The sequence below is a fragment of the Podarcis liolepis genome (assembly GCF_965112155.1).
Source record: "Podarcis liolepis genome assembly, chromosome: 5".
Taxonomy (NCBI): Eukaryota; Metazoa; Chordata; class Lepidosauria; order Squamata; family Lacertidae; genus Podarcis; species Podarcis liolepis.
The window spans coordinates 74,038,340-74,053,523 of NC_139556.1; the positions used below are offsets into that span (position 1 = coordinate 74,038,340).

The 15,184-nt window shown below is 41.9% G+C and overlaps 1 protein-coding gene across 5 annotated transcripts in view; it reads left to right on the forward strand.

Moving 5' to 3' along the window:
- The window catches only part of NYAP2 (neuronal tyrosine-phosphorylated phosphoinositide-3-kinase adaptor 2), a 142,435-nt gene extending 127,806 nt beyond the window's left edge, over positions 1-14,629 (forward strand). For 3 of the 5 annotated variants that reach the window (XM_083506404.1, XM_083506406.1, XM_083506405.1), the window contains 2 exons: positions 8,958-9,059; positions 14,070-14,629. In XM_083506404.1, coding sequence (XP_083362530.1) covers positions 8,958-9,059; positions 14,070-14,297 — 330 coding nt within the window. In that variant the 3' untranslated portion in view covers positions 14,298-14,629. The remainder of the gene's footprint in view (positions 1-8,957; positions 9,060-14,069) is intronic. The other 2 variants (XM_083506407.1, XM_083506408.1) reach the window with 1 other exon arrangement.
- Positions 14,630-15,184: the final 555 nt, after the last annotated feature.

The window sequence follows — 15,184 nt, forward strand, 5'->3', positions numbered from 1 at the left end:
AAAGCATTGCACTGCATGGTCACCCATCCAGGGACTAACTGAACCAAGACCTGCTTAGCTTCAGCAAGGTGGTGGCCTCATGTGCCCTTAGACTGTACACTGGGACCCACATTTTAAAGGTGATTTAATGGTGGTTTTGCTTATGGCCATGCAAGGTAGCACATCCATTGGCCACCAGTCACTCTTTTTCCTATTGCAGCCCTCTGTGCCAAATTGCATACTGCTAGAGAGGGTTCCCCAACACTTAGGAGCAGTTTTCAGGAGGTATGGGGTGGGGGCTGCAGTGGATAGAGGATTAGCAAAATCCTGGTAACCAACCCTTCATGAGTGGAAGTGCTTTTCACTAGTGCAAAACTACCATTGGATACAAGATTCCATCAGAACACTAACCTATGGAGGGAATAATAATAATAATAATAATAATAATAATAATAATAATAATAATAATAATAATAATAATAATTTTTTATTTATACACCGCCCATCTGGCTGGGTTTGCCCAGCCACTCTGGGCAGCTTCCAACCAAATATTAAAACCAATACAGCATCAAACATTGAAAACTTCCCTAAACAGCCTTCAGCTGTCTTTTAAAAGTAAAATAGTTGCTTATTGCCTTGACATCTGCTGGGAGGGCACTACCAAGAAGGCCCTCTGTCTGGTTCGCTGTAACCTCACTTCTCGCAGTGAGGGAACCGCAGAAGGCCCTTGGCGCTGGACCTCAGTGTCCAGGTAGAACGATGGGGGTGGAGACGCTCCTTCAGATATACTGGACCGAGGCTGTTTAGGGCTTTAAAGGTCAGCACCAACACTTTGAATTGTGCTCAGAAACGTACTGGAAGCCAATGAAGATCTTTCAGGATTAGTGTTATATAAGCTTGGTATTATCCATAAGTTGGGTCACTGACACCTGACCATGCAACATTGCTACATCCATATTGCAAAGTCCTGAGCTGCATATGGAGTTGCTGACTGCCCTGTTAATGTAGAAAGCTAACAGGGAAATTGAACCTTCCATGAGTATTATTTAGATACCTGGTGTCATGTTTTGGTCCACATCAAACATTTAAATGATTATTATGCCACTTTGAACAGTCACAGAGAATCCTGGTTACTGTAGTGTGTTAAGAGTGCAGGGAATTGTGGTTGTGTGGACTAATCACCATCAACCAACTACAGTTCCTAGAATTCCCCAGGGAAGGCCATGACTGTTAAAGTGGTATAAGAGTGCTATAATAAGAATGGGGAATTCATGGAAGGAAAGGCAGGCATCAGACCAAGGGAATAAGTGGTCCTCATTGGAGAAATGTTAAGAACTCTTCCAGGGTCTCCTATAAACCAATGATGGCCTGGTTTATAATCTGAGAAAAAGCTGGAAGCGAATAAAGCAAATCAATCCAAATGATCTGAGGGTGCCATACTTGAGCTTAGATTAGGTACGTATTCAGGAATGAAGAAAGGTTGAAAGATGGAGGTGATGGAAAATAGAGAACTAGAGCCAAATCACGGATCAGGAATCAGAAGCTAGAGGATAAGAGCCAGAATCCAGAAAGGCAATTTGATAATGAAAGGTTGAGGCTAGGCTACAGTAGGGCACATCTGTAGACTGCAACAGAACAAAGGCAAAACAAATAGGGATAAGGATGCACAGAGATGTCTGTTAAGTCTCTCATCCATAGTCATTTCCCATGCAATCCTAGATGTGTCTGTTCAGAAGGAAGTTCTACAGGGATAAGTGAGGCTTATTCCCATGTAAGCATGTAGAGGATTGTAGCCATAGGTAGCTTTTGAACATGTGGTGCAGGTAAGAGCTTTGAGGAGTGCAGCTGAAAACTGCAATTCTAAGCTCACTTCCTCAGAAGTACCTGCTATTAAATGAAAGTAAAACAGTTCTTTAAGTAGATGTGTTTAGGATCAGGGTGTTAGTTTTTATACTACTATACTATAAAAATTTATGCAGATGTAAATGTGTGCAATAAAATATATTATTTCCACCAAAAAGACCTCACAGTCACAACAGCACAGCGGCATCTGTGAGGCAGTTGTATAGCGACTAACCAAACGTGGTTATTGGTAGACAAACATTTTATCCTTATGGCTTCATTGGTCTACAGGGGCTATCCCATGACAGGGTTCTCCAGGGTGATTGGTTTAGGATGCAGCAGATCTCCAGCTCAGGCAGCTGATTCCTGGCTCAAGCAGTGTTAAGTCCCCAGCCCCTGCTCAGTGGAAGATATTCCAGAGAGGCTTTCTCATTTCAACTAGTGTAACTTTACACTGGATTAACTTACATTGGCCTGCTTGGTGCTAGTTTCTTGTGCATAGGACTGCTTCCTGAATTTATTACAGCTTTTGAACCATGTTTTGTTTTTGTCTACTTAGCAAATAAAAAGAAATAAAATGTGCTTCATTCGCTTTTTATAACTGCCTTTCATGTGATACCATTCAAACATCACAGTGAACTTACGAGGGACTACATGACAGTTGAATGAAATGAAGCTTATGGTAATAAGATATTAATATTATTTGTCAGCCTATGTGTATCTATAGGTTGGTTGTAACTTTATTGCGTAAGAGTCCAAGATCCTTCATAAGAGACTCACCTTTTCATATAATTGGGGGGGGGGGGGAGGAAATTCACTTTCTAAGACCTGGAGCAGAAATTATCATTTTAATCAAGTTGAGAAAATAAATGTGGCCCACACAGGATTGCTCAGTTGCTTTCCTGTGGCTCTTCTGCACCTGCTGTTGAAATCCTTGTGCCTTTCTTTTCTCCTTTGGTGTACATTTATGTTTGACTCAGGGCAACAATTTTATAGGGTATTTACTCATAAATGAAAAAAAGAAAACAATGATTAAAAGTGGCATGAAGCAAAAGTTTATGGCAGCATGGCAGACTGCCTGTAGTTTCGCCATTCCCTTGTGAAAGGAAAATAGAGAGCCTATTTATAATGTGCTATAAATAGAATGCCACTTCTTTCATCTAGCACACATTTCTCTTTTATCCACAAACACTGCTTTTTTGCCTTTCTGATATGTGAATTTGCTGGGTTTCACCCATGCATCTTCTGTTTAAACTGTGTGTGTGAGAGAGGGAGACACCACACAGGACACTGTGAACAAAAGTACCGTTTTCTTTATCACCATCTCTTTTGTTACATCACAGACCGCTCTAGCCTTGTTGCCATGGTGACCATAATTTCATCAGATTCCCCCTCAAATGTTTGTAAAGCCTTATACAGTATATTGCACTTACTGCAACTGTATAGTATCTTGTCTGTATACTGTATGCCCATAAATATGTATATTTATTCACCCATGTATGTATGTATAGTTTGTTTATATATCTGTATATGTATGTGTGTCTCTTCATAGTCTGTCTCTGAAATGTTTGACTTCCTCACAAACATTATATGTCTGCAAGTTATGATGAAGTATGGATGCCAGCACTCACTTTTGATAACTTATAACCTTCATTTTGTCTTGTTAAACAATGAAAATAAAAACTTCGTGTATTTTAAATGAGAATTTTAAAACAGTGGTTACTTTTCTTTTACTTTCAAGCGTGGCCCCTTGGGATAGGGTGGGGTCATTTGTTTTAGCAGCCTGTGTGGGGATTCTTGGTTCAGGTGTAGGGTGGACAGCTGGAATGATTCCCTCTTAAGAGCAAAGGTCTCAGCGTATTGTATTATGCATGACATGAAAAAGATAGATTAAAAAAAAGACTCCCTCTGTCATACCAGAACCTATGGACATCCAGTGCATTTGAAGGTTGGAAAATTCAGGACGAACCAAGGAAGTATTTCTTCGCACAGCACATATTTAAACTATGTTATTCTCTCACTCCAGAGGCAGTGATGGCCACCAACTTTTGCTGGAAAAAGCAGGAGAAGAAAATGCTGTTATGCTTGGCTCCTGCTTGTGGGCTTCTCACAGGCCTCTGGTTGGCCACTGTGAGAAAAGGATATTAGACTATATCTGCTATTGGCTCAATCCAGCAGGGCTCTGCTTATGATCCCATGTTTATGTTCAGGGAGTGGAGAGCAACTGCCTGGGTTCGAGAAAGTGGCTTCCCAATGGTGAACAAGCCAGCAATCCTTAAAAGGAACAAGGTAGAGCAGCGGAAAAACAAGTATCAGTGCTGTGATATTAGACTGAAGGGTGGGAAAGCTGTACCATCTGTAGAGAATTGGCATAGAATCATTAAAGGGGGTAAAGGGGACCCCTGACCATTAGGTCCAGTCGTGGCCGACTCTGGGGTTGCGGCACTCATCTTGCTTTATTGGCCAAGGGAGCCGGCTTACAGCTTCCGGGTCATGTAGCCAGCATGACTAAGCCGCTTCTGGCGAACCACAGCAGCGCACAGAAACGCCGTTTACCTTCCCGCCAGAGCGGTACCTATTAATCTACTTGCACTTTTGACGTGCTTTTGAACTGCTAGGTTGGCAGGAGCAGGGACCGAGCAACGGGAGCTCACCCCATCACAGGGATTCAAACCGCCAACCTTCTGATCGGCAAGTCCTAGGCTCTGTGGTTTAACCCACAGCGCTACATGCATCCCTTTTATAGAAACATTAGGGGTGCCTCAATGTTAGTCCCTCACTGGGGGAATCTCAGTCTATCACTAGCTGTCCCATTATATCATTGCCCATACATGGACAGAGATGGAAAACTCAGATACAAGAGGCGAATTCATAAAGCATAGGGCTTCTCCACAGAGTGTTGCATTTAGCCATCATTTCCTTCTCCTAGCCTTAGGCACCACAGAGGGAAGCCTAAACACCATTCCCACACCTGGGTATTTCGGTCTTTGCTCAACTAGTTTGGGTTGTTTAGTTAAGCAGCAAGGGTTGTTACTCTTAAGTTCTCTTCTAACAAATAATGAAGGTCGCAGCCTTGTAGTTATATTCTTAGTTTTATATTCATTTCTTTTGCAAGGTTCATAATTACATGCTAGTTACCATGGGCTATAGGCACTGATATGTGTTTCAGATAATTAAAAGCCGACTCAATAAGCTATATCATGGTGTGACTTCTTGCAGCCAATAAGAATGGGCATTAAATAGTATTCATAGTATTGAGTTAAACTTGTTAGGGTTAGGCATTCTTGTTAAAATCAAAATTGTAAACAAATGAAACATTTCTAACCCTGGTCATTGCTAAATTAAAGTTCATCCTGAGATATTTTCTGTTTCATAGGGCTGATGTTGGTAAATCACACATTGTTAAATTTGGCTTGATGTACAAAGGCATTTGGTTTTAATATTTACCTTGGCCTCTTTGGATTTCCTTCATTCTCTTAGAATATGATATGTGCCTCTTTTCTTCTTCTTGCAACTGGGGTAATTAGAGATTGCTGTGCAGATGAGGCCAAGTTGATCTAGGACCCCCAACTCTCAATAATTTTATCTATGTCTGTAACCACGTCCCACTGTAACCCCACTCAGATCAAAAGCATGGCAGCAGTGCGTAGCCCAAAGTCTCAATGAAAAGAATCCCAGACGTACTAGGTGTCAAAAATCTCATCATCTCAAAGTCAGTGTTTCCGTCTTCATTTTAGCATGCTTGTCATTAAAAAAAGAAAAAAAGAAATTGGGTGGATTGTGCTAAGATTGTTGATCATATTCACTGAGTAAAAATGCATTTAAGGTGATGGAATCTATCACAGTTCTCAACACGATCATTTTCACAGTCCCTGGTTAGGTAAATAATCCATGGAAACTAGCTGTTGCCCTCCAGCTCATAATATGTTTCCATAGTGATGTTTGGCTCTGAGTACCACTCCACAGCCCCACTTTAACATCCTATTCCCCACACTGGACACCTGCCACAAAGAGGCTCCAGATGAAATCTTGGCCAGCCTCCATTCTGTTCTTACTGGACATACAGATGATCAGTAACACCAGACTTTACATTGGGCACATAAGTGCTTTGCTGGATTACAGCCTCTATTAGGAACTGTCTGTGCTAACATAAGGCATATTTACTTTTTAAGGGTAATAACTTCCATTCAATTAGTGTTAATTTTATTATTTATCTTTGGGGACTTGGTCCAGCTGGATTGCTCTAACTGAACAATAAATTACGGCAGCCTCGTGTACCTTCTTTCTGGAAGGACAACATATTTTCACACAAAGAGGTGGTGGGTGGTTGTTCTAAAATAATAATTTTTGATTGCCAAACTCGAAATCCCTCTTTTGTGCAAGACCTTCCTTCTGCAGGTTAACTTTTTCTTCTTCATCTTCAGAAACTCAGTTTTAGCCTGTAGCTTATGGGGTTAGGGAGGAAGTAACTTAGAAGGATGGATTCTGGAAACCAACAACAACAAAATGAGTTGAGGATATGTTCCACCAGAGGTTCTTGGGAATTCAGTCTGATCCAAATCTCTCTCGGGTTAATGAGATTCATTCTAGTGACTTAGAAGAAATTTTACTCAAGCCTTAAGTGTTGAAGGACACAGTCACTAGGGTAGGAAATTCTACACTGGACAGTGCTTGGACTACTTACTGTGTGTGCTCAAGTTTACAAAGTGCTTCAGAATCCTGCCCTGCTCAGGTGGTCACAACAAAGCACTGATAATTGCTTGGGGGAGAAGAGCAGGGTTGTGTGTGCTTGTCCTGCCCCCACCATCACATCCCACCCAAAGGCTCTCAATGGGTTGAGGGCATATTGCCGCAGGGCAGCCTGCTGAATGTATGTTGACTCTTCCCAATGACTGCCTGTTTTAATGAAAAAATGAATGTAAATATATTTCCACTGCTGTTCTTTTTAGCGCAAGAAATAAGCACTATGCCAACAGAACATTAGTTCCATGTTGGAAAATACAGCTGACCTGTGAAGATAACTTCCAGATTCTTTGTCTGGTCCTCCCCTGTTCCACGAGTCCCTTTACAGCATAACTTGCGGAACTCCAAATGCCAAGAATTATCTCCTCTTATTCTCTTCTGACAGAAGATGAAAATACTCCCATTTACTTCATTGTGCAGGAGGGAACTGAATTTACTGGCAGTGACTTACCTTGAGTCATGCTGCCTGCTGCTCTGTGACTCACTTCGATGTTAAGGATTTGTCACCTGAGGAGTGGGGAGAATCTTTCCTTTTTGCTTAATCCTGCATCCTTTTCAGATGTGGGAGGCATCAATTTAATAAGCCTAAACATTCTCAGATGACAGAACAGTGATGAATTAAACCTTTAGGCCTCAGACATAAAACAATCTGTCCCTGTGTCATTCAAATGACTTCAATGTTTTGATATTATCTCGCGTGTGCTTCTTAATAATAATTGTACTGTGACTCTTCCCTTCTACAGCCTGTTTTCTAGCCCTACTCAAGGGATGGAGATCCTGTGGTCCTCCAGGAAAGGTCCTAGAACAGATAATGTTCTAGTGTGGTTACAAAGACCCAGCATGGGTTTCTCAAAAACAAGTCATGCCAGACGAATCTCATTTCTTTTTCTGATACAGTTACGAGCTTGGTGGATCAGGCGAATGCTGTGGATGTAGTGTATCTTGATTTCAGTAAAGCTTCATATTTTTGTGGAGAAGCTGTAAAATGTGGGTTGTACAAGGTAATTGTTAGTTAGATCTGTAGCTGGTTAATTGACCAAACCCAAAGAGTGCTCACTAATCGTTTCTCATCAACTTGAAAGAAGTGACAAGCAGATGTCACAGGGTTCTGTCCTAGCACACTGTTGTTCAACTATGTGAAAATGATTTAGGCATCTTAGTAGACCACAAACTGAACATGAGTCAACAGTGTGACGCAACAGCAACAAAAAGAGTGTGGGGGGGAGGCTAATGCTATTCTAGGCTCTATCAACAGAAGAATACTGTCTGAAATGAGGGAAGTCATAGTCTTGATCTATTCTACCTTGGTCAGACCACATCTGGAGTACTGTGTGTATTTCTGTGCCACAATTTAAGAAGGATATTGACATGCAGGTATGTGTACAGAGGAGTTTCACCAAGATGATCAAGGGTCCGAAAACTACTACTTAAGCCTTCTGAGGAATGGTTGAGGGAGTTGGGCATATTGGAAAAGGAGAGACTGACAGCCATCTTCAAATATCTAAAGGGCTGTCATACAGAGGATAAAGCAAACATGTTTTCTCCTGCTCTGGAGGGTAGGGCCTAAACCAATAGCTTCAAGTTACAAGAAAGGAGATTCCGACTAAACATCAGAAAGAACTTTCTGGTGGTGAACTGTTCAGCAGTGGAACTGACTTCCTTGGAAGGTGGTGGTGGACTCTCCTTCCTTTGGGGTTTTAAAGCAGAGGTTAGATGGCCATCTGTCATGGATATTTTAGTCGAGATTCCGGCATTGCAGGGGATTGCACTAGAGGGCCCTTTGGGTCCCTTCCAATTCTACAATTTATGATGCTATGATTCTGTTATTAGTACCCAGGGTTCATAATCTAACATGCCAGCCGTCTTGCTTCAAAAATCTGCAGGTAAATAGCAGAGACATCCCATATTGTATAGATAATAGATTTGTACCAGAATTTGCTTATCTCATCAATATAATAGAAAAATGCATTCACCAGACATACTGAATCCAGGAATTTAAAGAATTCTATGCCTTAATTGTTCAGTCAGAGTTGGCAAGTAGTGCCCTCACTTTTTCCCTCTTTACAGCAAACGGTAAGTGATTCCTTCAACAAGCCTCTCCTTTTTTTTTGTTTGCCTGATGACAGCTCTACAAAAAGTGAAAAGCGTTGCACTTTTCAGGAAACCACCTTATGGGTTCCTTTATTTTTGGACACACTGGCCATTTCGAAACGACTGCATTTTTAATTAAATTCAGCCATCGCTTCTGTGCATCCTTTCATCTCACATTGGTTTGTCCATTTTGTTCCTGTGCAGCAATTGTGGAAAAGAACTTTGTTTTGATACGTAATGAGCTCCATGATCACACCCATATCATTTTATTTGGTTCTCCCCCATACCTACTCTAAATGTAGAATCAACCCCACTGCACACCCAGTAGGAGAGGGAAGAAACCCACCAGAACCAGGAGAGAACAACCACTTCCACAGCCTAGTAGCGTAAACAATTACAGTAAAGTAAGTGTGATAATGCAATACTGGGGGAAAGTATGGAAACACCTACTGAAGTGTGGGCATGTCTCAGTGACCAGAGCTTCAAATGCTGCCATATGCACAAAGAGGTGGGAAAGGCTTTTCTTCTGAGGAAAACTAAGAAGGATTTTTTTTTGCGCTATGATGTCAACCACCTTGTCCCAGGGAGCTGCAGCTGGGAGGGTTTTTGCAGCACAATGGCTCAGCATTGTTTTTAACAAGTTCTAAATGGAGAGAGAAAATGGAAGACAATGTGCCCCGTTTCTGCTGTGAACAGCAATGCATTTATTTGTTTGTTTATTTATTTACTTGAGAATAGCTCTGCAGCTGGGGGAAAACAGTAGTATCTTGCCCATCCACAAGGCAAAGCAGAATTAAGGTGCTGTGGAGCTGGGGGGTGGGGGAGTGAGAGGGGAACATGCTCCTACTCATCTTTAGGAGTTCCAGCACTGTGCTCTGGAAACATGCAAGGTAAGGCTGCGGGGTCAAGTCAGCTAGCTCCGCCTCGCCCATCACCATTCTGGTCATCCCCTACAACTCTTGGAGGTGATGAGAGTGACAGTGAGGAGAAGAGGGCTAGAACACTCGAACCCACAGCCTTTTCCTTCCCCTTGCGTGCTTGAAGAATGTGGTGTGGGGAGTTCTGAAGATAGCTAATGCTATACCATAACATAATAAAAAAGTAAAGGCACCCCTGACCGTTAGGTCCAGTCGTGGCCGACTCTGGGGTTGTGGCGCTCATCTCGCTTTATTGGCCGAGGGAGCCGGCGTACAGCTTCCGGGTCATGTAGCCAGAACCAGAACAGCACACGGAAATGCCATTTACCTTCCCGCCAGAGTGGTGCCTATTTATCTACTTGCACTTTGATGTGCTTTTGAACTGCTAGGTTGGCAGGAGCAGGGACCGAGCAACGGGAGCTCACCCCGTGACGGGGAATCGAACCGCCAACCTTCTGATCGGCAAGCCCTAGGCTCCGTGATTTAACCCACAGCGCCACCTGCGTCCCAGATCGATTCATATTTAGGTACACTCTAACTAGAAGTTCCCCTTCTCAAGCTTCCATCGAACGAGAACTGCACTGAAACACAGCAAATGCTTCCATTTATTTCAGTGGGGCTTGTGCAGATGCACTTTTTGTTCAATTAGGCATGGTGCATGTAATAAGTTTATTATTACAAAAGAGAATCAGCTGCTGAAGCAGAATCACATTCATATAATGATAAGGCTTTTGTCTTCTTCTTTTACTTTTATTAATATCATTTTTTCCACCTCCATAATCTCTCTATATTTTTGGTCACTTTTTCGTTTGCAGAAAAAAGGTGTTTTCTTATAGGTGTTTCCATATTTTTTTTCACTTGTGCTTTGTGTATTGAGTTATTGACTTTGTGTACAGTGTTGACACCGTTTGTTTCTTGTGGTGCGTGTTTGGTGCTTTCAGTGCTGAGAGGCACTAAAAGAAGATCTGCATATTGAAATGCTGATATTATTGCCTCCATTGAGAGTCACATTTTATTGAAACTAACTAGCCATAAATGTCTGAGTAGGAATGAACAATTTAATCAGCTAATCAGTGGACCTAATTTGATTAATTGCAGATTAAAAAGATGAAATTACATTTGAGATGTGCCCTCTGAAAGGATGCTGAGCACTGATAGCATTGTGGTAGACAAGCTTAGCACATCTCTTGATTGAGGAAATGCATTTTATCTAGTTTTCATTTAACAGACAAAATATATTTATTATTTAGTCATACAAAGGTTTGTCAGTTCTTACATACTATGCGATACTTTAATTGATGAACGAGTCAGTTAATTTGCTCAGAGGCAATAAAATTAATTGATTTAAAAACCCTTTAATTAGTCGACATTGCAGTGCCTGACATTTTTAAAAGCTCGTACTAATTCAGAGAAATATTATTTTTTTTGTCTTCCAAGCATTAACGGCACTCCTATTTCCTCTTCAGGAAATGATTGAATCGTGTAACCCTTCTTCAGAATGCAATGTTACTACCCAATAGTAAGAAAGAACACAGGCTTGTTGTATTCCTCTTCTTCGGACTGATTGACATTGCAGCTGAGTATGTTATGCTCGGACATAACTGGGTGCTCAGTGCAAGGCCTGGTTCAATGTGAGCAAAGAATGATGGGGTTGGAACCAGTGGCGTGTGGTGAAATTTTCCGTAGGGGAACAGTTAGGGCCAGAGGCATCGGATTGTGAGCATGATTGCGGGTGGTGGTGGTGCAGGGAACATCCTGACGTCCTGATGTCGTGTGCATGAGCATCGCACCTACCTCCCTAAGCCAAGCAGAAAATTCCCGGGCTTTGGGAATGAGGCACCAGGCCTCTGACAGGATGCTGGAGCCCTGCTTCCTCCTTCCCAAATCCAGACAGGCTTTAGAAAGGTGGTAGGAAAGCTCTTGGACCCTGTAAAACATCAATCCTCCCTCCCTAAGCTGGGCAGAAGCTTCCCGGGCTTTGGGAAGGAGGCGCTGGGCTTTAATACTTTAATACTCTAATTTACCAGAAATATTTAAGGGACTAGCCTAGCCCCCTAGTCCACGGACCGCACACCACTGGTTGGAACTGCCTGTGTAAATCAATTTAAAACAGCTCCCTCCTACATCCCTACCTCAATTCCCCAGCTTTCACACATCATGAGAACAGTCTTAATGCTATGGAAGCTATGGCCATTTTTGTGGTTTCTGTTTACCAAAACAACTGTTTACCAAAATCTCAAGGCAGATGCAGAGGCACCCTGAGCCCTCTTCCATCGCTGCAATGCTGTAACACTGTCGTCATGTGGGGGGAGAGGGGGTTAAAGGGATATGTGCACTACCTCTGCTTTACCTCATCAGCAGTCTCAGTGCCCCCCATGAATTTGGGGGCAACTGTGTGAAGATGGAGTCTCCTGCATTAATAAAGGATCCCCACACATTTTTTGACCCTGATTTTCTAGGGTTCTGACTATGGGCATATAGCCACCCACCAAACCATGGAGGGTGATGATTATGATGGAGGGATGGTGCGGTTAATGTGCTCAGTTTCATGGTACCTGAATGTGCCTTCAGTCATTGTTGACTACAGAACTGAGGGGGAATAAGCATGGTTGCCAAGGTGACCATCTGGTACCTGAACAATATTATGTTACCTTTAGTGAGCCCTTCAGAATCATCTTTACTCTTTGGTGTGCATCTATAGTTTTCTTTTGCTGTGATTTGGCACCCAACTGAATTTTGCCCTGTACTTAAACATTTGAAGAAGCTGTCAGATGGCTAATCATTGAGGTTAACTCTGCACCTTATTGTGATCTTCTCTTATGGGAACACATCACTGGGAGGATTTTTACATGCTGAACGCACATGTACACACACACTCTATCTCTCTCACACACAGACTCACACATGCTGGAAGTCATAAAAATAAAGGGAAATTTGCCATACAAATGGAAACAAAGCATTGCTTCAGGGCAAAACTCTGAAAGATCAGTACTGAATGGGGGAAGACCAGTGGGGAGAGAGACTCTGAGAGAAAAGACAAGCAGAAGGCTGAGCTTCACCATTTTTTCTCCTTGAGAGAAGAAAGTTGCTGCTCTGGCACATGGGCTTTTTGAATGAGAAGAGAAGTCTAGGGGACAGAACATAGGCTAGGTCTATATCAGCTTCTCCTGTTTCCAGAAAATATTCTCCCCTGCAAAACTGAGGGGAGGCAGGAGGAGATATTTCTCCAAAATTATGAGGGGATGATTGTTGCTTACCATATTGAATATCACTTGGAAGTGCAGCCAGTGGGAAACTCTGAAGAGAGTCATCTTCCACTCTCATTGGCTGCACTCCCCAGCATGTTTAGACACACAGTGATGTCATATGACCTTGATCCAGGACTTTTTTCAGCCGGAACTTGCCGGAACTCAGTTCTGACACCTCTCAGGTGGGCGCCATTGCCATTATAAGAGAACAAGGGAGGTATTCACAGTGAGTTCTGGCACCTCTTTTTCTAGAAAAATAACACTGCCTTGATCCCTACCTTTTCCAGGAAATGTGCCACTATGTGAATCCTGATTTTTCAGAGTTGCAAAACATGCAGGAGTTTCTCCGCAAGCACAGAAGGCTCCCCACTTCACAAGTTCACCCTCCAACATGAGGAGGGTGACTGGAATAACAATGGAGATGAATCTAGCACACTCGTTCCCACTGCCCCTCATGTGTGTTTAGTTAACTCAAATGAAGAATGATGAAGATGGCTTCTACATACAGAAATTCACTCACAATCTTTTGTTTGGTCTAAAGAAAATGGTTCATTACATGCACAAAATTTCCTGTATCACTTGAATCAACAAGTGCGGAAACTGCAGGATCGAATTCTCTCATTTTAAAACTCAGCGGATGTACAAAGAAAGAAAACACAAAGAAGATTTTAGGGGTTTTTAAAATAAATAATAAAAAAGAAGACCTTACCCTTCTCTTTAGCATGCTAGTTTTCCCTTGTGTAAAGATTTTCCTTCCAGTGACAAAAGTTCAAACAAGAAAACCCTACCACTACTTGCAGCCTTACATGGTTCCATCCAAGAACTGTTGCATAAAGGAACATGGGAAGTCTGCCTTATACAAAGCCAGATTATTGATCTGTCTGTGTCAGTCTTGTCTACACTGGTGGCTAGTGGCTTTCCACTGTTTCAGGCAGGGGACATTTCCAGTGCTACTGGGAGATGCCTGGGTTTTGAACATGGGACATTCTGCATGCTAAGTAGGTACTGAACTGTCTAGCTATGGTCCTTTACCGTTCTAGCTATCAGCCCTAAATTTCTTATGTATATTTAACACAGAACTTGTGCCCATTGTTGGTCTTGGGGGTGAAAGTTAAAGGTGCCCGATTGCATAGTTTCTGGTTTTCTTTCTTTTTTTCTCCAGTGATTGCCGTAAGTATTTTGAAAATGCTTTCTGAGAACCAGCACCACCACTTTGCCTGCAGTTAAACTCTTGTGCCTTTTTTAATAGGTGACATGTATGCAGTGGTTGCACGGAGACCATACAATGCTGGAAATGATTGAGAAAAAACGTTGCCTGTGCAAAGAAATCAAGGCACGGCAGAAATCCGAGAAAGGACTTTGCAAACAGGACAGCATGCCTATCTTGCCGAGTTGGAAGAAGAACACAGGGTCCAAGAAGTACAGCCCCCCTCCATATTCCAAGCAACAAACCGTTTTCTGGGACACTGCAATATGATAGGAGCATGAGGGGCTATCTTCCGCACATTGCTAAAACATGCACTGTCAGCCTATCTTCCTAATAAGGTGGTGGCTGGGACTTAATTTTCAGGTGAAGAACTACCTAGGGATAAAACTTGCTAAAGCGGTACCCACCTGTCAATCAAAAGAAAAAATCTATGTCTCCCACTAAATGAAGGCATGCACATTTTTGAGGATTCTTTGGGATCCAGAAAAAAAAATAGAAAGATGTAAATATTTTGCCAATCTCTTAAAAAAAACTGAGACAATACACTATTTAAAATATAATGCAAACATGTATGAAGAATTTTACTCATAAACTGTTCTAACTGTTTTCTATGTGTTACCTTTATGTTTTGGGGTTTGTTTTTGTTCTTTTTAAAAAAAACAATTTAAAATTATCCCATAAGCCTACATTCTCTATCTTGACATAAGCATGTGGTTGTACATTTTTGATTTAACATTAACAAACCGGTGCTAGGGATGTAGAAGTGAAATTAAATAATAATTTTAAAAGAACTCATTTGATTTCATTTTCTGTATACTGTTTGGCAGGAAGGTGGATGGAACTGCAAGCGAGGCAGGTAAAACAGTATTCCTTCAGATGTCAGAATTATGTTAACAATGTGTCATTTTTTTAAAAAAAAACAACGTATATTTGCTATTGTAAAATTGTATTAACGTATTAGAAACAACTGCAATTTACCAAGCGCGACTGCTTCACAACCTCCTGCCTCAGCCTTGCTAACGTGGCTGGAGACTGTCTAATGGCTTTTACCATAGGGCCCTGATCCAAAGACCTGTCTGTGCAGAAGCTGTGCAAGGATTTTTTTCCTGCCAAACAGCATTCAGTCCATTAGAAGGAATTGGTGATAGCGAGAGGGT